This window comes from Pavona decussata, unplaced genomic scaffold (genome assembly GCF_977016875.1).
Source record: "Pavona decussata unplaced genomic scaffold, jaPavDecu1.1 SCAFFOLD_260, whole genome shotgun sequence".
Lineage (NCBI taxonomy): Eukaryota > Metazoa > Cnidaria > Anthozoa > Scleractinia > Agariciidae > Pavona > Pavona decussata.
Window position 1 is genome coordinate 1,507,501 of NW_028145663.1, and position 24,314 is coordinate 1,531,814.

Consider the following 24,314-nt stretch of genomic DNA (forward strand, 5'->3'; position numbering starts at 1 on the left):
GATGTAAAGCGCTTAGAACGCATGCGGATAAGCGCTATATAAGTGTTATTATTATTATTAAGGGCGATTTAGACGATACGATTTTGCCTACGATTTGTCTCATGCGACACGCTTACGCCATGCCTACGACACGAATCGCGTCGTGTAAATCAACCTACAAAATTCTTACGACAGACGCACACAACACGAAAAACAAGCGGCACGCTTTGTAATGCACGCAAAGCATCGTACCCCACGTTTATCGGACGATTTCGTAATGAGTAATTCTCGAGGGAAATAGCACAGCGGCAAACAGGCAAAAGAAGGATATGAGTTAATTAAAAAGGTTGTAAAAGGTCGATAATAAGTTTTAGTTGATTTGTGTTCAATTGCCATTGAGTTAATCTTGAGAAGGTTATCAAATTTATGCAATATGTCGCAAGAAATCTTTAAGATACTCAGTGCAAACTAGACAGACTTTCATTTAACTTCCTAATCAGAAATGGTTACAGATATCCCTGCAAACCGGCGGGATATTTTTGGAGCCGTTGCGCAGACTGTCTATATCAGGGATTTATAGACTGTCTGCGACGCAGGCTAAATGAATAGATGCGTTCCGCGAATTGTCACTTTCACAATACCATACACAAAAAAATGCTGTGATTGACGTCCAAAATTAAAATCATTTGCATTTCCGAGCGACGTGTTTCAATGGGCGCGATTTCGTAATGGCATTTGAAAACTGAATTTTCCGGTTTCTCCAGTTTGACTGGATTATCTGTCAAGTTCTTCATTATAAAGGACGGGCTTTTTCCTATTTCTCCTATTACTCGAATATTTGGCTGTGAGCGGCAAACAGGCACAAGCTTTGCAGGGTAAGTGTTTGCTCCATCAAACATTTAAAAAGGATATCTGTTAAGAGCTGAAAGTTGTTCAAGGTCGATTCTGATAACTTTAAGTTGATTTGTGTTGAAATGCTATTAAGTTAATCTTGATGACTACGTTTTATGCGGGTTAAAACACGACCATATTCCAAGTAGGCTGAGGGCTTAGAACTTTTCCCTGTTCCCTGATTTTTGGCTGTGCTATCCACTGATGCAAAATGCTCAATGTCCTGCTACTTTGCGACATATATTGGACTGTGAGTGGAGCGTCACTTAAAACCATAACCAAGAAAATGTTTTAAAATTGATGACTCGCTATTTCTTGTTTAAGTTTTCAGACAACTCCATTGAAACAATCGTATCATCATTTATTTTATTTTGAGATCGTGGATCTTCCAAATATTTGCGTTAAGAAAGCGCTGTCATGGAACAACTCACGAGAGCGCTTTTACGACATGGTCTAAAGAGCCATAGATACTAGGTCATACTACAATATTTTATGCCTTTAATTCTCAGTGGTTACTAGATGTAATGATTTTTCGGTATGGCAAAGCATTGTAAAATCAAAGGACAATCGTGAAGAAGGACGAAACCCTTTACCTCCCTATATATGCTAAATTACATGAATCGAAATCATCTCTTGAGTCAATGACTAAGGACTAACCCTTGTGCTTGATAAACAGGAAGAGGTAACAAATTGTGCGACAAATTTCAAATCAAACTTTCGATTATCAAATGAATAATCTTTAGCTTTAGAATTATTACAAAATTTATAGTAGTACAGCTTTCTATCAGTGAGATGCCTTAATCAAATATGCAACCGAAGAAAGTGCAGTACGTGTTGGTACAACAGATCTGGTACAATAGGTCTCTCTCTCCCGCGCCCCCTCATTTCAGACTATTATGCTGCGAGACGAAAGATACCGCCACCAGCGGCACGCTTTGTAATGCTCGCAAAGCATCGTACCCCACGTTTATCGGGCGACGTGTTTTAATGGGCGCGATTTCGTAATGAGTAATTCTCCAGGGAAATAGCACAGCGGCAAACAGGCAAAAGAAGGATATGAGTTAATTAAAAAGGTTGTAAAAGGTCGATAATAAGTTTTAGTTGATTTGTGTTCAATTGCCATTGAGTTAATCTTGAGAAGGTTATCTAATTTATGCAATATGTCGCAAGAAATCTTTAAGATACTCAGTGCAAACTAGACAGACTTTCATTTAACTTCCTAATCAGAAATGGTTACAGATATCCCTGCAAACCGGCGGGATACCAGAACAAGCTTTTTGGAGCCGTTGCGCAGACTGTCTATATCAAGGATTTGGATGCGTTCCGCGAATTGTCACTTTAACAATACCATACACAAAAGACTGCTGTGATTGACGTCCAAAATAAAGCTCATTTGCATTTACGAGCGACGTGTTTCAATGGGCGCGATTTCGTAATGGCATTTGAAAACTGAATTTTCCGGTTTCTCCAGTTTGACTGGATTATCTGTCAAGTTCTTCATTATAAAGGACGGGCTTTTTCCTATTTCTCCTATTACTCGAATATTTGGCTGTGAGCGGCAAACAGGCACAAGCTTTGCAGGGTAAGTGTTTGCTCCATTAAACATTTAAAAAGGATATCTGTTAAGAGCTGAAAGTTGTTCAAGGTCGATTCTGATAACTTTAAGTTGATTTGTGTTGAAATGCTATTAAGTTAATCTTGATGACTACGTTTTATGCGGGTTAAAACACGACCATATTCCAAGTAGGCTGAGGGCTTAGAACTTTTCCCTGTTCCCTGATTTTTGGCTGTGCTATCCACTGATGAAAATGCTCAATGTCCTGCTACTTTGCGACATATATTGGACTGTGAGTGGAGCGTCACTTGAAACCATAACCAAGAAAACGTTTTAAAATTGATGACTCGCTATTTCTTGTTTAAGTTTTCAGACAACTCCAATGAAACAATCGTATCATCATTTATTTTATTTTGAGATCGTGGATCTTCCAAATATTTGCGTTAAGAAAGCGCTGTCATGGAACAACTCACGAGAGCGGTTTTACGACATAGTCTAAAGAGCCATAGATACTAGGTCATACTACAATATTTTATGCCTTTAATTCTCAGTGGTTACTAGATGTAATGATTTTTCGGTATGGCAAAGCATTGTAAAATCAAAGGACAATCGTGAAGAAGGACGAAACCCTTTACCTCCCTATATATGCTAAATTACATGAATCGAAATCATCTGTTGAGTTAATGACTAAGGACTAACCCTTGTGCTTGATAAACAGGAAGAGGTAACAAATTGTGCGACAAATTTCAAATCAAACTTTCGATTATCAAATGAATAATCTTTAGCTTTAGAATTATTCCAAAATTTATAGTAGTACAGCTTTCTATCAGTGAGATGCCTTAATCAAATATGCAACCGAAGAAAGTACAGTGCGTGTTGGTACAACAGATCTGGTACAATAGGTCTCTCTCTCCCGCGCCCCCTCATTTCAGACTATTATGCTGCGAGACGAAAGATACCGCCACCAGCGGCACGCTTTGTAATGCTCGCAAAGCATCGTACCCCACGTTTATCGGGCGACGTGTTTTAATGGGCGCGATTTCGTAATGAGTTATTCTCCAGGGAAATAGCACAGCGGCAAACAGGCAAAAGAAGGATATGAGTTAATTAAAAAGGTTGTTCAAGGTCGATAATAAGTTTTAGTTGATTTGTGTTCAATTGCCATTGAGTTAATCTTGAGAAGGTTATCAAATTTATGCAATATGTCGCAAGAAATCTTTAAGATACTCAGTGCAAACTAGACAGACTTTCATTTAACTTCCTAATCAGAAATGGTTACAGATATCCCTGCAAACCGGCGGGATACCAGAACAAGCTTTTTGGAGCCGTTGCGCAGACTGTCTATATCAGGGATTTATAGACTGTCTGCGACGCAGGCTAAATGAATAGATGCGTTCCGCGAATTGTCACTTTAACAATACCATACACAAGAGACTGCTGTGATTGACGTCCAAAATAAAGCTCATTTGCATTTACGAGCGACGTGTTTCAATGGGCGCGATTTCGTAATGGCATTTGAAAATTGAATTTTCCGGTTTCTCCAGTTTGACTGGATTATCTGTCAAGTTCTTCATTATAAAGGACGGGCTTTTTCCTATTTCTCCTATTACTCGAATATTTGGCTGTGAGCGGCAAACAGGCACAAGCTTTGCAGGGTAGTTTTTTGCTCCATTAAACATTTAAAAAGGATATCTGTTAAGAGCTGAAAGTTGTTCAGTTGATTTGTGTTCAAATGCTATTAAGTTAATCTTGATGACCACGTTTTATGCAGGTTAAAACACGACCATATTCCAAGTAGGCTGAGGGCTTAGAACTTTTTTCTGTTCCCTGATTTTTGGCTGTGTTATCCACTGATGCAAAATGCTCAATGTCCTGCTACTTTGCGACATATATTGGACTGTGAGTCGAGCGTCACTTGAAACATAACCAAGAAAACGTATTCTTTGTTTCCGCCAGGGTTTTAAAATTGATGACTCGCTATTTCATGGTCAAGTTTTCAGACAACTCCAATGAAACAATCGTATCATCATTTATTTTATTTTGAGATCGTGGATCTTCCAAATATTTGCGTGAAGAAAGCGCTGTCATGCAACAACTCACAAGAGCGCTTTTACGACATGGTCTAAAGAGCCATAGATACTAGGTCATACTACAATATTTTATGCCTTTAATTCTCAGTGGTTACTAGATGTAATGATTTTTCGGTATGGCAAAGTGTAAAATCAAAGGACAATGGTGAAGGACAAAACCTTTTATCTACCTTAGTTACATGAATCGAAATCATCTTTCGAGTCACTGACTAATTCGGGTGCTGGATAAAGGTAGGGAAATTTCAATAGTTAATCAACTTTTCGGCACTCAAAAATATAAGCGAACGAGTTTTGAACACCTTCGGACGTTTCTCCATATGATTTTCTATCTTTTTCCCGATTTCGCCCGTAATCCCTGCCGGCTAAATCAGTTGAACCACTATGTTGTTCTATTCGAGCCTTCCAGCCCGTGTCTTTCATCCCAGGGGTGGGGGGGGGGGGGGGGGAGTTCTCCCTTATAAAAGTGACTTTGGTGGTCGTTGGGAATTTTTAAAAGGACCCCTGATGGGTATTTTGTGGAAGTGGCCTGAATAAACTTTTACCGCTGAGAGGTACCAACTTTTAAACAAAACAATAAATGGAACTTTGACAATAAGTTCAACAGCTATAAAGACTTACGGGATTTTCCTATGAATGCCTTCTACTCGTAAAGATTTACTTCCCCTCATAGTTTTCAACACCCTAAGGGGTACCAAACCACGAGGGTACGGCGAGCACCTCCGTCACTTTTATATAGGAATCCCCCCTCAATCCCGGGCTCTTTTCTCACCAAAATAAAAACGTATAAATTCTATAAATCCATTTCACTTTCATGTTATTAAATAGTTAGCTTAGGCTGCCGGTTTTCCAACTCACGAATGTTTTGACGGCGGTCACGCTACTGCGTGATGGCTAAGAAATGAGTACTGTATTACTGGAAGCAGGGGTCACGCTACTGCGTGACGGCCGGTAAATTAGAAGGCTTCTTAAAGTTTTTTAAATTTACATCGCAGCCCGTGGGCTGAATTACGTAATGACTAGTAATACCTGCCGGTAGAGTGCCAACGAATAAAAACTGTCACAGTTGCGTGCCGAATGAAAATTAAGAAGTAACCAGACTACAAAACAGTTTTCAAACTGAATCATAAAGCATTGCAAAACTCCCATGCTATTCTTTGTTGTTTAGAATGTCTATAAGAACTAAACTTGTGAGGTAGATTAGAGGTGAAACATCTGCGGCCCTTGCATTACCTGTTTGAGTTTATACAAAAACCAAAATAAACAACTTTAATGTGTACAAGAATGGCTATCAACCTACGAATAACAGAATTTTACAATAAAAATGAGCTTTTCAATCCAATTTATTGAATTAATGAGCCACAAGTACGGTATTTAAAAGAAAATAGAAGAATGGAACAAAGCTAAGTTGCAATTGACTTTAAATATTTCTCCTGTATTCAAACATCTCCAATGTGCATCTCCCTCAAACAGAACCTAAACATCAACAAAAAAAAAAAAACACTCAGTTTGACTAGAAAACGATGATTTTTATCTAAAATATTTTGTAAATCCCTATAATTAAGGATTTGTGTTGGTCCGCAGTGTATCAGTCTGGAATGATATCTTTATTGTGCATATTATGTTACCGACCACATGAATTCACATATAACGACACTGGCCTACTATTGTCCGTATTTATAGCTTCCAATAGCCCTTTTCACGGTTAACTCTGCTCATTTGCATTACAATGAAATCTAGTATGTAAGTGAGGCAATTTCGGGCTATTTTGTAGTTTTAGCCCGAAATTGCCTCGCATCTGCGTTGGATAACATTGTAATGCAAATGAGAAAAATCAACCGATAAAGCGGCGTGCGACAAATGCAGACTGCAGACTTGCAGACTTGCAGACTTGCAGACCTGCAGACCTGCAGACTTGCAGACCTGCAGACTTGCAGACTCAACATACTGGCCTTTCCCAATTCATTTTAAAAATAATATTGTGTAACCAGTCCGCCATTCCACATCATGCGCTGTCCGCTTAGTACGCTTTAAGGCTACTTGGCTACTTTCACGGTTGTCCTTCAGGACAACCGTGAAGACTTGCGCGACCTGCATACTTCCAGATTTTCGCGACTTTGGAATTTAACGAGAATTATGTGCTAGTGTTGTTAGTTCCATGGAGTGTTGCTGATTCACTAGCTCGCGGCATTTAGTACGATCGAGGTGATATAATCCCTTGTGGAGGCATTGGTTGTTTACAAAATTTTAAGAGCTAAAATCTCGCACAGGGATTTAAATTCAAACTAACTTTGGCATGGCGACCACTTGAGCAACACGTCTACATATTTTTTTTGCTATTCTAACTTTAAACAAGAAATATGAGTGATAGGAACCGACGTTTCGGTGCATCTTGCGCCATTATCAAGGTTACATAAAAAGGCGGTTTGTAAAAAGGCTAAGTTGAAGCGAATTTGCCTAACATAGCGGCAAGCTAATTAAAAATACTTTAGCACGAAGAGAATCGGACTGCACATTCAATGTTGGTTTTTAAAAGCTCTTGAATATACAACATTTCATTAGCAAGGCAGTCAAATGTGCAGTCCGATTCTCTTCGTGCTAAAGTATTTAAGTAATTAGCTTGCCGTTTAAGTAATTAGCTTGCCGCTATGTTAGGCAAATTCGCTTCAACTTAGCCTTTTTACAAACCGCTTTTTATCATTAATTATGTAACCTTGATAATGGCGCAAGATGCACCGAAACGTCGGTTCCTATCACTCATATTTCTTGTTTCATGTATTTCTAAATCATTTCTTTTATTCTAACTTTGAACATGGATATCTCGATAACCAATCAAAATATCGGAAAAGCCTTATTAATGTCTTTTGAATAATTATAACGCTGTGCATCTATTTCGTTCTTGCCAGGCGTTCGATAGCCGACAAATTCAATCCAACAGGCCTCGTTCGTCGAAGCGTTTACCCGATCCTGATATTTTAGAATGTAAAATAATCACTAAAATTGTATTTTTTTTCCAGAACTTAGCCCTTATTATGCTGTTTGCTAAATAGTTTGACAACGTTTTCTCAAAACTGGCGCACGTACGAATTTAATTCCTGAAGGACAACCGTGAAAGTGGCCAAGTATCAAAGCGTACCAAGCGGACAGCGCATGATATGGAATGACGGAGGTTACACAATACTATTTTTAAAATGAATTGGGAAAGGCCAGTATGTTGAGTCTGCAAGTCTGCAGGTCTGCAAGTCTGCAGGTCTGCAAGTCTGCAAGTCTGCAAGTCTGCAGTCTGCATTTGTCGCACACCGCCGATAAAGGGCTATTTGAATATCATCATGTTTAAAGATTAAAGGTTACTTTAAGAAAAATGCTCCCTCCTCAGAAAACAAAACACACTACAAACACACTACAAGATTTGAATTCTCTTACCTCCTCGATTGACAGAGTCGTCGGAATTTTTGCCGTCCACCAACGGAGCAACAAATCTGCCATTAGAGCACAGGGAGTCCACAAAAGTTGTGAAAAAGAAATAAATTAATAAATTATTGACTTACGTCGTTTCTTGCGGTTTTCTTTAGTGCTCATTTGCATAAAATTTACGCGACAGCACTAATGTCGTGTACTGAGTTGTGCGCGAGCGGATCTAAGCTCTGCTGACTTTACTATATATATTGACAAGGGAGGCAACTTTTTCGCGGAACAATTTGAACACACTCAGCAAAATAGCTTTGAGCGTTCGACTTGTTCGCCGCTTTGCAACCAAATTCGTATCAAATGAAAGCTGGATAAATTTGGGAACACACTTACCTGTCAGAATCTCAAGAAGAAACAATTTTGAGCCAGCATTTTAGCTCCGTTTTCGTAGTTTTGCTTGGTGTATTTTTTCGCAACAGCTGCGGCCAGTTACCTTGGCGCAGACGTCACAGATTTACGCGCCATCACGAGCGAAATGTCGCCTCTCCCTACCTCGCAAAGATGTTTTTGCGCGACAGCTATGGACAGTCATCGCTCCCTGTTTAGTCACAAATTGCGCGAACTGACATTCTACTTTGGTTTTATTTACAAAATTTAGGTTTGCGCGACAAGTCGGCCGAAAATTTTTTGCGGTCTCGCGCAATTTGTGACTAAACAGGGAGAGATGACTGTCCATAGCTGTCGCTCAAAACCATCTTTGCGAGGTAGGGAGAGGCGACATTTCGCTCGTGATGGCGCGTAAATCTGTGACGTCTGCGCCAAGGTAACTGGCCGCAGCTGTTGCGAAAAAACACACCGAGCAAAACTACGAAAACGGAGCTAAAATGCTGGCTCAAAATTGTTTCTTCTTGGGATTCTGACAGGTAAGTGTGTTCCCAAATTTATCCAGCTTTCATTTGATACGAATTTGGTTGCAAAGCGGCGAACAAGTCGAACGCTCAAAGCTATTTTGCTGAGTGTGTGCAAATTGTTTCGCGAAAAAGTTGCCTCCCTTGTCAATATATATAGTAAAGTCAGCAGAGCTTAGATCCGCTCGCGCACAACTCAGTACACGACATTAGTGCTGTCGCGTAAATTTTATGCAAATGAGCACTAAAGAAAAACGCAAGAAACGAACAACGTAAGTCAATAATTTATTAATTTATTTCTTTTTCACAACTTTTGTGGACTCCCTGTGATTAGAGCGGAACATTTCCACACAGTCGCGCAGGATCGAAAAATAAGATGGCGCGTAGGAAAAATTTGATTGCTCTTAAACGTGAAAACTTCTGCAAAGTTTCCTAGCGCTTAAAAAGATATTTGCTATTTTTATACACCATCCTGATACAGTAAGACGTATAAACACTGCTATTCTTATCCAAATCTCTTGAACAGAGCGAAGACAACTAAATTCGCCACTTAGGCCGCCATATTGTTTATAAAATTTAAGTTCGCGCGTGTGTAAGAAGAATCTGGGTACTAGCGCTCATGATACTCCTGATGTGATTGGTTTAGATAAAAAAAATACCGCGATGCCATTGGCTAGCTCGAAAACAATCACCGATGATGTCACTCTTACATTACCTTATGCTTACATTTTTATTCGAGACTTTTTCTGCCTGTAACAAAACTAACTCGCGCGTCGGCTTTATAATGCTGCCGCCTCGTCACCCTCGCGTCCTCGCGAGGGTGACTCGTTGGCAATTACATACTAATACTTACAATAAAAATTTTACAATAATGATTAAAATATAATACAAATGCTAACTATGTCTTAAAGGAATTTAGCAAATAATAATCAATTTAATAATACCTTTATCACGTTTCCAAAAAATTGATTCGTTTGGTGGGCCATTGCGAGGATAAACGAGTTTTTTTCCCTGTTGGTGCGGACATGTGGTATATCATAAGTTATACCTTGGATTCTTATATAATGGCGGAAGTAAGCTGTTCAGCCTATGGTCTTTATCGGATGTAATGCTATAAAAAAGCTTATCACATAATGAATCAATATGATTCACTATGGGTGATTCGCCAAGAATTTCGCATGCATTATTGTAGCTCGTGTCGGGCATAATAATTGAGAGCGCTCTTTTCTCGATGTGGATATGGTCGTTAATGAGATACTGCGGCAAGGCGTTGTAAAATACTTGAACAGCGTAATCAATTACGGACCTCACGCACGTATTGTAGAAAAGAATTAAATCTTCCCGGCGAAGAAATCACGCTCTGTTTGACAGATTGTAGAACCACATTTGAGGAGGAAAGTTCATTGATAAGCTAAAACACACATCACATCACTTTATCGAGCTGATCCCTGGGCCCAGTTGCTCGAAGCATGGTTAGCGCTAACCCGGGTTAAATACCATGACAACCTATAGGTTTTAATACCTCTTCACCAACGGTTAGCGCTAAGCATGCTTCGAGCAACTCAGCCCTGGGCCCAGTTGCTCGAAGCATGGTTAGCGCTAACCCGGGTTAAATACCATAACAACCTATAGGTTTTAATACCTCTTAACCGATGGTTAGCGCTAACCATGCTTCGAGCAACTCAGCCCTGAACGCTACTTGAAATCCATTTCACACACACACACACAAAAAAAAATAAAGGTTTGATTGTCAATTTTTACTAAAAGTTTTCATTTAGGAAAGCTTTTAGTCTTTCTTACTATTTTTATTTTATGAAACGAGGACAATTTGTAATCTTACACTTATTGACATTATATAACCAGAAAAGGCCTGTATGTTTGTGGTCATTACGTTTTCGTAACGCAATTTCCGGTACGACGATAAGTAGCGTAACGAAAGGGGATACCGAAACAAATCACGCTATCTTTGTGACTCAAACTATTCCATTAGCTCAATCGCGACGGAAGGATACGTTTCCATTTGCACTTAGTGCTAAACATACACCAACTCATCCCGCGTAAAAACCCATAGGCGTCTTGTTTAAAAAGTACTCCAATTAACAAATAGATTCCATGTTGCCGTGCGTCTGTTCAGTAATAGATCACAGATGACATCAAGATGTGGTAAGAACTCGGCCACTGATGTTCTTACCACATTTTGACGTCTTCTGTGATCTATTACTGAACAGACGCACGGCAAAATGTAATCTATTTGTTTTATATAATAAAGAAGCAAAAGATGCTAATGGTGACGTCATATATGCGTCTGTCCTCCAATAGATCATAAGTAAGAACCAATCAAAATGCGTACAGAATTCAGCTTTTTATATAAGGAACATTCATAATCCACTGTCTAGACCTTTAACGGACAGTTCCTTTGTAAATCTGGATCTCTTCGATCGTGCGAGGTTTTACCCTTCAGGAACTATTTTGTTTGTTCATTTTACTTTGTTTCTCGTCTTTAAGCTCGTGATAGCCATTTTGTTATTGTATCAAGAGAGCCAGAAATCGATTTGCGATACGCCCCAGATATGATTGGAATGTAGTTTTAAAATCCGTTTGCACTGTATGATTTCAGAATTTATTACGGTATTAAAGTAACATTAGAAGATTCCTCGCCTCGGTTTGTTGTCTGGCTGTCCGTACCACCCATATATTAACGCATTTACAGCTTAAAATAGTGCGTGTTACGCTATATATCTTTGTTTTCAACTGAGCACGTTATTAAACTGCTCTGTATCTTTGCAGGTGCAACATTGCAAACCGCAGTTGAAACTCTTCTCCATACATTGTGACTAGCCAAATAATTAGAAATGTCTGTGATTGAAGAAGCTCTTGAAATTGCCGACGAAGCCGAAGCAGAAATTGAAGAAGATGCTGCAGAAGAAGGATTGGAGGAGGAAGAGCTTGAGGAGATAAAAATCGCCAAAGAAAATGTCGGCAAGCTGAAAAGTGCCCTCAACTCACTGAAGGAGATCGAGTGGGGAACGGTGGTACAACAAGTCGTTAAGTTCGTTGCCAAAAATTTGGCGATTGGTGCCATACTTTGGGCAGTGAATTCTGGCTTGACCAAGTTAATATCGAAGTCCAGCGGCATTGAAAAGGAGGCAATGCAGAAGAAGCAGAAAAAGATCAAGTCGCTGTCGCAGCTGATCACCGATATCTCCACCTATTTCAAAGATCTTACCGATTGGATGCAGGCCAAGAAGAACATCATGGTGGATACTGGAAGCGGATTTGAGGTGCCCCTGCCAGATGTTTATACCAAGTACACTCAGGCAATGCAGAAGGTGAGTTCACTCATTGCGAGAAAGTTATAGCTTTGCTTGTAGGCCAGTGGAAGGAGATTTCAAAAATCCAGTTACCGTAAACACCCTTTAACCTCCAGGGGGTTTGTTTATTTTTAGTCCTTAGTTGGGGTGGTGTGGGGGTGGGTAAATAAAGAAGGGGGGCTGTATTAAAGTAGTAGGGGCTGTATTTAGAGTAGGGTAGAGGGGGTTATTGAAAAACCTGTGTCCTACAAACCAAACGTGGGGGTGGGTTAGTAGAGAGAAGGGCTTGATAGAGAACAGGGTTTGATGGTTGATCATTGAATCGAAAAAAACTGGCGCGACCTTTCGTGGAAATTGATTGCTGATGATGTTTCAACTCAGTGTCGTTTGTTTTACTTTTTAATGTATACAGCACCTGGACACAATCTACAATGTCGCCAAAGAGCTGTGGCCGGACAATGGAAGCGGAAAGAAGACTGCCGTTGCTCCCACAATCGACCAAGTCAACCAGATCATCACTAACGCGGGGCCTGTTGTAGATGGCTTGCAGGGCATGGTCACATTTACAAATGCCAAGGAGGAGAAGTTTCCAGACCTGTCCACGATGCCAATCAAGCAGTATAAAGTGGACAAGCTCGATGGAGACTTGGAAACCGTGAAGAAGCTGCCGTATGCATGAACCTTTTTTTTCAGTTTATTTCCTTTAATATCAGGTTATGATTTTTTAAAGAAATTTAAAAAGTCCACTGGAAAACTTGGACCATTTACAGACTTCAATAAAGTTAACTAAATCGCTGGAAAATGTCTACATTTTACTTGTAAATTTCGATGTCTGTAAATGTGCCAGTCACAGAGATTTTATAAACCGTATAGAATCTCTGTAAATTTCACCACATTTTGTGCCTTAAGATCGCATAAACCATATTCCAAAATGGCTTGCTTCCATTTTAATATCCTTTTGTTCGCATTCAAATTAGCCCTTCTTGCCTTGTTCAAGGTAAAATATTCTTTTGATTTTTGAGCTTAAGAACGAGGCAAGAAGGGCTAATTTAAATACTAACAAAAGAATATTAAAATGGTAGCCATTTTGGAATAAGGTCTATGAAATGTCTGTAAAATCGTTGTTTTACCACAACTGTTTCTAATCTCGCAATCTGATTGGCTAATTTTCCGTTGTCGATAAGAGTCTAGACAATGCTGCTCGCGTCAATCAGCGCGCGGAAATTTTGACAGTTATTGTAAAAAATTTCTTTGACGTTGATATTGTGGTAAAAAACAAATCGAATGTGGTTTGGCGTTGTCTGTACTCTTATCGACAGCGATATTCGTCATCACAGTGGCGGTCAAAATTGTTGTTTTGACCACTGTGATGACGAATATCGTTGTCGATAAGAGTACAGACAACGCCAAACCACATTCGATTTGTTAACTTTTTCCTTGTAAATTTTGTCCGAAATCTACAGACATTTTATAACGTATATACTAATCCTTGTAAAATCTGCACATTTTCTCTGTAAAAAAAAGCTCAGAAAAAAACTTTGTTAAACGAAGAATATAAAACGTCAATAAAACGTCTGTAAAAATCAAACAAAAATTACTGCATAAAATGTTAGTATAATGTACACAAATAAACTACACATAATGTCATCGAAAAGTACATTTAATGTCTGTAAAATGTATACAGTTTAATCTCTGTAAATTATTCACATTTTCTCTGTAAAAAAAACCGGCTGTTTAAAAAACAGAATACAACTGCCAGAACACAAAATCCCAATAAAATCTCTGCAAAAAGCTAAAATCAGACCATAAAATATTACTAAAATTGTCATAAATTAAGTGCATATAAAGTCTTTAAAATGTAAACATTTTATTACAACAAATCTCTGCAACAGGTACCCTGCTGTTTTCGCCTCTTAGCCATAAACCACACAAAAAAAACTTCTTAATTAGTAGGCACCGTCCTTAAGTCACTGTTCTATACAAGTTTACTTGTAATTCTCATAAGGAATAAAGTGTAAATTGAATTGAATTTTAAATAAAATGCATATTCATAAATCCTTTAAATTAATACAAAAGAAATAATCTATATCAAATTTTTAATGCCAGAAATATATAATCTATAATAAGCAAAACAAGTGTATGATAAATAAGCGTGTCCGAACTCTCTCAACATATCTAAAGCCCCATTCACACCAACAAAAATGTTTAATTAACCAGGTTTAACAAAATGAAAACTGGTAACAGAAAGCTGAACCATTGGCTTTGACATAGGATTCAAGTAAACTTTAACTTATGCTTTCATTTGTGCTAAATCTGTAGTCGACAAAAACCCAAAAGCAGCTTTTATGAAGGTACCAATTTTAAATTGTGTTTAACTAAACAGCTTTCAAACGTGTTTGGTGTGAATGGGGCATAAGACTCTTAAAGGAAGACATACGATACATATATTGTCGTCAATTGGTAAATTAGAGATGCATAAGCGTATGAGGCATAAACACCTGTATTACTATTGCTTTAAAAATCTCAACCAGGGCTGTCAACATAACTATGACTCTGAACAGAAGCCATATTTTTTTCAAACGGTTAATTAGAGATGCATAAGTGTATGAAGCATAAACGTTTGTAGTACTATATATCATTTAAAAACAGAAGCCATATTTTGTTTTCAAATGGTAAATTAGAGATGCATAAGTGTACGAAGCATAAACGTTTGTAGTACTAGATATCATTTAAAAACTCTCAACTCTCTCAACATAACTAAGACTCTCAACAGAAGCCATACTTTTTTTTTCAAATGGTTAATTAGAGATGCATAAGCATATGAAGCATAAACGTTTGTAGTACTATATATCATTTAAAAACTCTGAACTCCCTCCACATAACTAAGACTCTCAACAGAAGCCATACTTTTTTTTTCAAATGGTAAATTAGAGATGCATAAGCATATGAAGCATAAACGTTTGTAGTACTATATATCATTTAAAAACTCTAAACTCTCTCTACATAACTATGATTCTCAACAGAAGCCATAGAGATTTTACTAGGCAGAGTCATTTTCAAAAGATTTTGGTCCCAGTTCATGCCTACTCAGAAGAGCACTGAACTCGTCGATTAGTCATTTAGTCACACTGAAAAAAATGCATAGATGATCTGAACCTAAATGTACAGTGTGATTTACATATATCAAGTGGCATTTACTTTTTCTATCAGATTTATATGCAGGACATGTTTATGCTGTCACCTTTTCAAGAGTACTTGTCTTGACATAAGTGAACGTTTCTTTGCCCTTCTAATTAGTCAACCAGGACCAGATTATCCTTGGAAATACAACTTTTTCTAAGTTTTTTTCCTCTTAATTTTGCTCTCTTTATAAAGTTCTTTCCCTGGAAGAACTATAAAACCTCGTTTGTGAATGACTGGCTACTGGGCAGTCATATGCCCAATGTGGTTAGTTCCTTTTTAACTGTTATGATTTTTACCTCATTCACTTTAGTTGCCTTTAAGGTTACTCCAAACCTTCGAGGGGCTACTTTTTGCCGAATGTTTATTTTTCGATCAAATTAAAGTTACTTGAATTACTTAAACTTACATTTTCAAAAACAAATTATTTAAAATCTTAAAACACGCGCGAGAACATTGAGAAAAAGGTATTTTCGTAAAAAAGTTAATAAGTTTTCAAGGTGACATAATCTCTGTAAGGCGTGGACTCCCCAGCGACCTTTTCGCGGCAACGGCTTCATTTCAACTTATTAGCATTTTTTGTTTACAATCGAGTTTGAGTGCTGTGGTTTTGGAAATAGGCAAGTCAATTTCTTATCACTTTGCAGCACAGAAGGTGCTAAGTATCTTGAACCTTTTCTAGGCCAGTGAGCAATGTTTCGTGGACTGCACATACGAAGGCTCCAGAGCCGAAAGCTGCAAACGAGCTCCTCGAAAGAGAACTCAAAAACGCGATGCTACAAGTGAAAAGACACAGGCGTAGTTCTGCTGTTCATTGATTCAACTTAAAAAATGGGAAACTCTTATCCTTTTAATGCAGTTTAATTGATATTGAAAGCCTTATATATTCTATTTTCAATCTTGTATAATAGAATGTCGATTTGAACTTCATTTTCATTTGAAAAATTCAAGCGAGTTTTTTATTATCTTGCACGCATGGAAATTATGCGTCAGTCATTAACGTGTAACCAAAAGTTTGAAAATTCATATCTTTTGAACTATTAAACGGAAGAAAACCATGCTTTAAAACGTTGTTTAATAAACTATTTGAAAACGTACTACCAAAAGTAGCTACACGTTTAGTTTTTCTTACATCTCCAGTGCGCGTAACGGCCTCTCTGTTGATGCGTGTTACGCCATACTTAAAATGCAAAATGTTCAAAAATCTATAGCTTGGGTTTAAATCATCGTAAAATTCTCGTTCTTGCACCAAAATAAAGCTTTTGAAATGTGCTATGAGATGCAATGAGATATTATTATGCGCGTTTATTGAAAAATATTCGCATAAACTTTCGTTTCCGGTTTTATTTTCAAGTTCACGATTCACGCTGCGCACTTGTACTTTTTACTGATTTCACCTTGAAACTGTGCAACTCTTATGTTGTTATTGCTGTAAATGTACTTTAATTAAATTTAAAAACCTTATATATTGTAGTTTCAATATTCTACAAGACTAGTATTCTTGCACATCTTGGTTTATAAACAAAAATACGCTCATCAATTCGAAGACTTGCAATGTTACTGAACACAAGCAAAACTTACCCGATAGCTTTCATGTCGGCCACTAGCGCCTCCCTATGATGCTGCATTGGCGCTTGCTTGTCGGTTTATCTTCTTTTCTTTTTGTTTCTTTTTTGTAAAACGTTTTTTCCACTAGGTAATACCGAAAACGTGCTCGCTGAAGCTAACTGGAAAAAACATGACTGAAAAACTATAACTTTCCCGCGAAGCACCATTTTGCTTCCTGTGAACGTCAGGGGTTCTACTATGTTATTGGCTGGCGGCTCACAGTGTGAGCCCGGTGTTGACATAATTCTTCATGAAGGCGTGACATGCTTCTAAATCTTTAGAAGGCGAAAATTCGCAATACGATTGCTGCAAAATGCCTCCTCTTCAAATGAATTAATAGGGTATGTAGAATTGACGGAATTTCGTGAAATTTGGCCCGAAAGTTAACTGAACAACGAGGAACAAAAGGGTGTCGGCATTTTTTTTTAAAATCAAATACTTCCCTCCGTGCGGCCTCGGAACGCAACACGTTTGCAAATTCTTTTTTACTGGAACTTGACAGATATATTAAAAGAAAACCAATAGGAATACGGGGAAATGCTCACACCCTTTGAGAGATTGATAATTTGTGATTAACACTGTGCAGCTACATTTTGTCAGAGATCACGTTTGATACCCGATTAATTCGACGGAATGGCGCTCTGTCATTTTACTGTTTACCGATTTCCTCCGCCTTAGCAGAGGAATAACCAAAATAGCTTATAATTTTATCGAATTTTGCATTAAGTAAGCTTTTTATCGATATATAGATTGCGATGGTTTCATAAAAAACAACGCGCGCACGAATTTTTTTCGGGAAGGCACCCGCGAAGGTTTGGAGTAACCTTAAATAGAAAAGGCCAGATATAATGGCCACGTGCTTGGGTATCTGAAAGCAATCAAGAGCAAACAATGTTAACAAGTGTAAAATATGTCGTCTAATCCTAATGAAACAGTGTCCTGTGTTTGACTGAAAATTGTATCTGTTACTATTTCCAAGGCCAATAAAATGAATTGTTTCCTCTGTACACATACATGAACCAGTTGCAGTTTATTGTATGTTTCAGGATTTAGGAAACGGAAAAGTTACCAGGGATGTTCTTTTCCTTATTGTGGTCAATACTATGTTTTTCTGCCAAAATGCCAGGAGCTGAAACTCAAAACGGCTTTGGGAAATCCCCTGCTCCTTGTGCTGCTGAGTCAGGCCTGGGTTATTGAATAGTTATCAGGAATGACAATTTTCATACAACCAACAAAGTTTCCAGTGTCAAAGCAAACCGCAGCTGGGTCTCAAATGTTGTCAATTTTAGTAATGAGCTTATTCTTTCTCTTCGGAACATAACGGTAATGATACTATGCATATCACTAATATGCAACAGCATATTCTTTGGGGAAATGAAACTGCTCTTTTTTTTTTTATTTCCAGATGAGATATATTTGTAAATGCATTTAATAAAACATGGTAGAAGTCCACACAGCATTGGAAATATTCTGTTGGAAATTGCATTCACTGCCATTGCCTTTATTATTTTTGGTTACAAGAATGGCACTGTTCCTTACCATTTCATTTTTCAGTAATTCCAGTTTGTTTTCCAGTCCCATTTTTTTCAACCTCTCCTTCTCATAGGGTGATAGTGAGTTCCTTGTTTCAACAGGCTAAGAAATAAAAAAAATGTACCCATCGTTAAAAACTGAAAAACCAGATCAACCACAACATGTTAAGTTACATGTAGGAGTAGAGATTGAGAATATTCAGAACTATGTAAATTAATTTTTATATTATTGTAACTGTTCCGTGAAGACAAGAACTCACGCCAATGTGGAGATATCGTATTTATTGGGTTATAATTCAATCTAAGTAAAAGGAAAATTATCGTTGGCACCTGGCCTTCCAACGCTCAAATGTAACAACAAGATAAAAGGAATTAAACAAACAAAGAAAACTTACTTCTGTAACTCCACATTTAACGTATACATGTAAACTGTAGTCCAACGTTAATTCCCTCAGCAGTAGCTCAATATTTCAAACAGGTTAGCTCAATATAAACATTACTTTCGACAGGTTAGCTTGTTTAATCTTTCAACTGATTTAACTCGCGCGATCATTACGCGTCTTTACATGACAGTGCAATAGCTCGGTAATTTCCATCCCCTCGCACAACAATTTCTCTCCTTTGTTTGGGTAAAATTTCAGCAGCCATGAAGTTATAACACACGTACGTAACTATAAAGAAAACAATCTCGACATACATAATTACAACGGAAAAGGCTTTATTGAGTCAATCCCCTCAAATTCACACCTAAGCTGCCTAAGTTTGTACTTTTTCGATACAATAACTTGATGTAGATTCAGCAGATTTTACAATCAACCTTACGTAAGAGTGTTTATCGATAGATTTTATCGCATCAATCACACAAAAACTTACAATTTTCACGCAACAACATTAGCCACCTCCGCTTCTCACAAAATCACGGCGAAAATGCGCTATTCTTTGTCCAAAACCATTGCCTTTGACAAAGAAACAACTTTACGCCATACATTTCTTTCTAGCAACTTGCAACGTTTGCTCCCTGGCGATCCCAAAACCCTTTGCGCATACATGGGTCTCTGATTACTGGCAAATCATTCGTAGATTAAAACATTAGCGAAAGAGTTACACTCACTCTTAGTTTACAAAGTCCCCTGTTTTCCCCGTGGTGTAAGGCTTTTGAAAGCCAAACCTCCCTCATTTCTCCCACCTCCAGGGTGAAATAATCGTTTAAATCTCCCATTAAGTCCCCATATAAAGTTGTATCTGCCCGGGGTCCCCCCCCCCCAGGGGATGGACGATGATAGGTGTATAAGTCTTAAGCTTTAATATACCAAGACATTATATTAAAACAGCTACAAAAAATAATATTTATTTCCTGGTAAAAAAAATTGCAAAGGCTTTATATTAAAAATAAATAGGGAATGTCTACAGTCGACTCCCGATAACTCGAACCCTCGCTAACTCGAACCTCGCGCTAACTCGAACCAATTTTCCTTTCCCTTCAGGTCATTTTCTATATAATTTTACCCTCGATAACTCGAACTCCCGAAAACTCGAACCTTTTTCAATTTCCTTTGAAGGTTCGAGTTATCGGAAGTCGACTGTTCTTCAAAAATCTCGAATTCAAGAGAGGCAATAGCCCATTTTACAGTTGTGTGCTTACTGACCTGGCCTTGGATTAGAAGCGAGGCTGGGGGTGACCTTGTTTTGATACAAACCTCATTGCTTTTCATATGTAAATGAAAACTAGTTAGCATAAGGACAGCATGATTTACATGTGAAAAGCAGTGAGGTTTGTATCAAAACAAGCTCACCCCCAGCCTCGCTTCCAATCCAAGGCCAGGTCACTAAGCACACAACTGTAAAATGGCCTATTGCACTCGCCCAGAAGATCTATTAAATCACACATTTTCACGCAGTCTTTCATCAAAATTATTGTGTGAAATCTTACATGTACTTTCTAAAGGTAGTTGTCCACATGTGCTGCCTTAATTCATCGTTTTCTCGCTTAACAGAGGTAAAAATCCAGAGGAAATGTATCCTGAACGCTTGAATCCCGCCTAAAATCCTAAAAAAACCACAGGTCAACAAAGCGTATGTGACACAGGTTACCATGCAAGCGTGATTTAAGAGCGCGTATGTACTTAAAATTCTAAAATGAAACGCTTTGCTTCATTGTATTGTTATTTTGAAGTATATGGGTGCATTCCTTTGGGATAATCCAGATCAGGATCAGGGCAGAGGAATAGATCCTGATCTGGATCATCCCAAATTAATGCAGCCTTAGTCTGTTGCTGCCAATAACCTTTTTGGTACTCACTGTTTATTATGGAACAGACAGCAAGTAGCGTAGCCAATCAAATTATAGAACTCTTGACTAGTAGATTCATACTAATAATAAATAGCCAGGCCCAAGGACGAAAAAAAGAAAAATTATGTGCAAGGTTGAATGCTGGGAAGGCACATCTTATTGCCATTCCTAATGGTCGAGGGGACAGGGAGGGATTGACCTTCTTCAATTCTGACATAATAAGCTTCACTTCCGTTTTACACCTGGACTCTTCACGAAGGTTGGCCCTTATCCTAACATATAATAAATATGGATTTGTTATGTTAGAAGAAATAAAAAAAATTGTGGGCGACAATTAGGAGTGAGAAGACTAATTACCGTATCAATCAGCAGACTTACAGTCTTACATGTACACCCTGCGGGTGTGCGACACATGTAGGCTGAATTTTTTCTTGTTCAACTGGAATGTCAGGAATGCAATAACTAGTGTCTGGCCACACGTGACTAGATTCACTCAATACATAGAGTCAGTTTGGTTATCAAGAATCGCAACAGTTTTGCTGCAATTTGACCCATTTTTCCCCCAAAACCAGACCCGCTTTGCTCATTACACAACAAGTCAGTTTATAGCCTTCGTTTAGATCTATACCAGAACTAACACGGTTCAGTTATGACACTGACAGTTGTTATTCTCCTAAAACCTGCCCAACTGTTTGCCTCGACTCGCTTCGGCTTAATCAAGATATAAGAAAGTAGCGATATGACGATCACACTGTCATTAGATGTGTTCGTGCTGTTACCAGCTGTTTAATACTCAAGTTATATTTTGTCTCGAAGTTAACACAAAATAATTGCTATTGCAACGATTTCTCCCCGACACTTCCTAACCAATGTCCTAGAGGATTTACTCACCACTTAACGGCTCCTGCCATTGAAATAGACAACGAGTTTCTCTGAGCCCTGTCCATGTCCGCTATATTGAATTAATACCGATGACCGACAATGGGCAGGCCAACGAGCAGAGCCCATGAGAACCGGGTGTACAGCGAGCTGATCGACAAAGTTGGCGGACAACAAATGATTTCGTAAATGAAACGACAATTTACAGAGATTTCATAATGCCCTGCTTATGACAATTTACAGAGATTTCATAATGCCCTGCTTATGACAATTTACAGAGATTTTATAATGCCCTGCTTATGACAATTTACAGAGATTTTATAATGCCCTGCTTATGACAATTTACAGAGATTTTATAATGCCCTGCTTATGACAATTTACAGAGATTTCATAATGCCCTGCTTATGACAATTTACAGAGATTTTATAATGCCCTGCTTATGACAATTTACAGAGATTTCATAATGCCCTGCTTATGACAATTTACAGAGACTTTATAATGCCCTGCTTATGACAATTTACAGAGATTTCATAATGCCCTGCTTATGACAATTTACAGAGATTTTATGCGCCAGTTTACAGAGAATTTGAAATGAAATGCCAGTGCTACTTTTTATAGACATTTTAGACGTTAAAGAAAATCATTGTAAAAGTACGATTTACAAGCATTCTTCGCAGATTTCATTAAGTCTGTAAATTTCCCATTTTTACTTCAGTTAAATTTTACAGACATTTCACAGATATTCTAGAAAGAGGACATTGAGAAAACTGTATGAAATGTCTGCAAAAAAGATTTTACAAACATTTTGCATTCGATAAGTAAAAGTAGGCAGAATTTAATTCTTGTAAAAAGTCTGTAAATTCTACATTTACAAACATTTCATCAAGTCTGTAAATGGTCCAGATTTTCCAGTGGTCATTTACGCAGTGCTTGAGACAAGCTCCTGTTATACTCCTATTTAGCCAAAACTGTAGACAGACAAGTTTAAATTATAACAGAACAGTTTCTCCAACCGAAAAGTCGCACAATTCGTCCTGAAAATGAAGAAAGAAAAATGGCTTCGGTGTCTCAGTCAAGCATACGTGAGCGTGTACATCGACTGACCTTTAGACGGATTTTATCTGACAAGCACGGCTTTTAATATAATATGAAAAAGGAAAACCCTTGCCAATCACTCGTAACCATTTTTAAGTACTGTAGCTGTTTTCTAGAAACTAAGACTAGTTACGGGGTAAATGCGAAGAATAGTACGTTTTATTTGAGGGTACGGAAGGGTAAGGGGGAGGGGGATGGGAGGTTACTCCGTAAATTGTCCCGTCAGACGGCAGAGGGGTACTCGTCCTGTACTAGGATTTAATAAAACCAGTGATAAACTGTGTTTGCAAGGACCACCGTGACAAAATAAAAGTACCGGATCCTGTAGTGAAGGATCTAATCAGCAAAAAAATTGTAAAGCAAATAATCTAAAAAAAGAGCAAGGCTGATTTCACGGCAAGCTTGGGGGAATTTGCTGCGCAGACTTAACCGCCACAGATGCATGCAAGGCAATGCATCCCCCGAAGCAAAGGAAAAGGAAATAAGTTTAATTAGGAGCAAAACAACCCGAAACAGTCGCCATCTTGGGAGCAACTGAGTGCAAGACGAACTGTGGAGCTGATGTAAAGCTGGTAACAGTCGGACGGACCAGCGTCCAAGCACTTTAATAAGCCAGTTTGGCAAGCCAGCAGCGGCGGCAACCGATGCCGCCCCGATACGAAATCAGCCTTGCTCTTTTTTTAGATTATTTGCTTTAGGATTTAATAGGCTACTTCAGTTATGGTAGTTTTAAAACTCTATTCTATAATTTTGGATTTAATGGGAATGAAACAACCTATGATAAGGATCCCTTTATTTGTGACTTCATCGTGTCTTCTATAACTAAGAACCATATAAGGCGGGTGCAAGTCAGTTCAACAATAGAATGTTATGCCAGAACGACGCCCCAGATATGACCGAAATGTGCCCTTTCCTCAAAACCTACCCTTTATTGTTCTTTGCTTTAAAAACCATACACTGATTTTAACAATCTCTTTAGGCTAGAGGAGTTGTCTCAATCGGCTCACGCCATGCTATCAATCATCTTGCAAAATAAAAGCTAATGTATGTTTTGATAAGTGCTGGAGCAGTTTTTAATTGAGTGTCGACAGGACGTGGGGTTTGCTTTGGTTTTGCCTTACAACACTTTGTGATTGGTTGGCAAACCTCCCTCCACTTTTCTTAACAAGTGACAAGCAGAACTAAAACCAATGGTGCGTGACTTGCTCGCAAGCGTTTTCCCGCGCGCGCCAACGCTTGACGCTGGTTACTTGTTTTTGCTCTGAATTCAATTCTGATTGGTGTATTTTGCTGTTTACGTTTGTAATGATTGACAGCAGTAAACACTTAGGTTTGGTTTCGCGACACTCAATTGAAAACCGCTCTCTAATGATAGAGTATAAGAATATTGTTTGTAGCTTATAATAGCTGAAAGCAGGTCAATGTAAGGTTGCGTCAATAAAAGATCAATTGCACAGTTACACTGAGCCGTGATGGAAATTATGTATAGAGCCAATTTTGTATAAGGACCATGACTTAAAGGAATAGTCTCTTTGTCACGTACAATCATCCTTTAGAAGATCTATCCAAATGTCGGACTTATCGAGCAGGA

General features: G+C 38.3%; 2 protein-coding genes across 4 annotated transcripts in view; one reads left to right on the forward strand and one right to left on the reverse strand.

Annotated features, from left to right (window-relative positions):
• The window catches only part of LOC146456213 (uncharacterized), a 28,622-nt gene extending 8,213 nt beyond the window's left edge, over positions 1-20,409 (reverse strand). The window contains exon 1 of one of the 2 annotated variants that reach the window (XM_085093437.1): positions 20,390-20,409. The gene's annotated coding sequence lies outside the window, so the exon portion shown is untranslated. Of the gene's footprint in view, positions 1-7,935; positions 8,005-20,389 lie in introns of those variants that run through there. The other variant, XM_085093436.1, reaches the window with a different exon arrangement.
• LOC146456214 (uncharacterized) lies at positions 839-12,941 on the forward strand. 2 transcript variants are annotated; one of them, XM_085093440.1, is made up of 4 exons: positions 839-854; positions 1,380-1,552; positions 11,616-12,157; positions 12,552-12,941. In XM_085093440.1, the coding sequence occupies exons 3-4, from the start codon at positions 11,681-11,683 to the stop codon at positions 12,816-12,818; spliced, it is 744 nt and encodes a 247-aa protein (XP_084949566.1). In that variant the 5' UTR covers positions 839-854; positions 1,380-1,552; positions 11,616-11,680; the 3' UTR covers positions 12,819-12,941. The 2 variants fall into 2 exon arrangements, with proteins under 2 accessions (XP_084949566.1, XP_084949565.1); XM_085093439.1 differs by lacking the exons at positions 839-854; positions 1,380-1,552 and adding exons at positions 3,467-3,510; positions 4,065-4,080.
• Positions 20,410-24,314: the final 3,905 nt, after the last annotated feature.

Excerpts from the sequence above, each read along its gene's own strand:
- LOC146456214 (XM_085093440.1), top strand. The coding sequence starts at position 11,681 with ATGTCTGTGATTGAAGAAGCTCTTGAAATTGCCGACGAAGCCGAAGCA. Across the intron at positions 12,158-12,551 it reads ACACTCAGGCAATGCAGAAG|CACCTGGACACAATCTACAA; the intron begins GTGAGTTCACTC and ends TAATGTATACAG.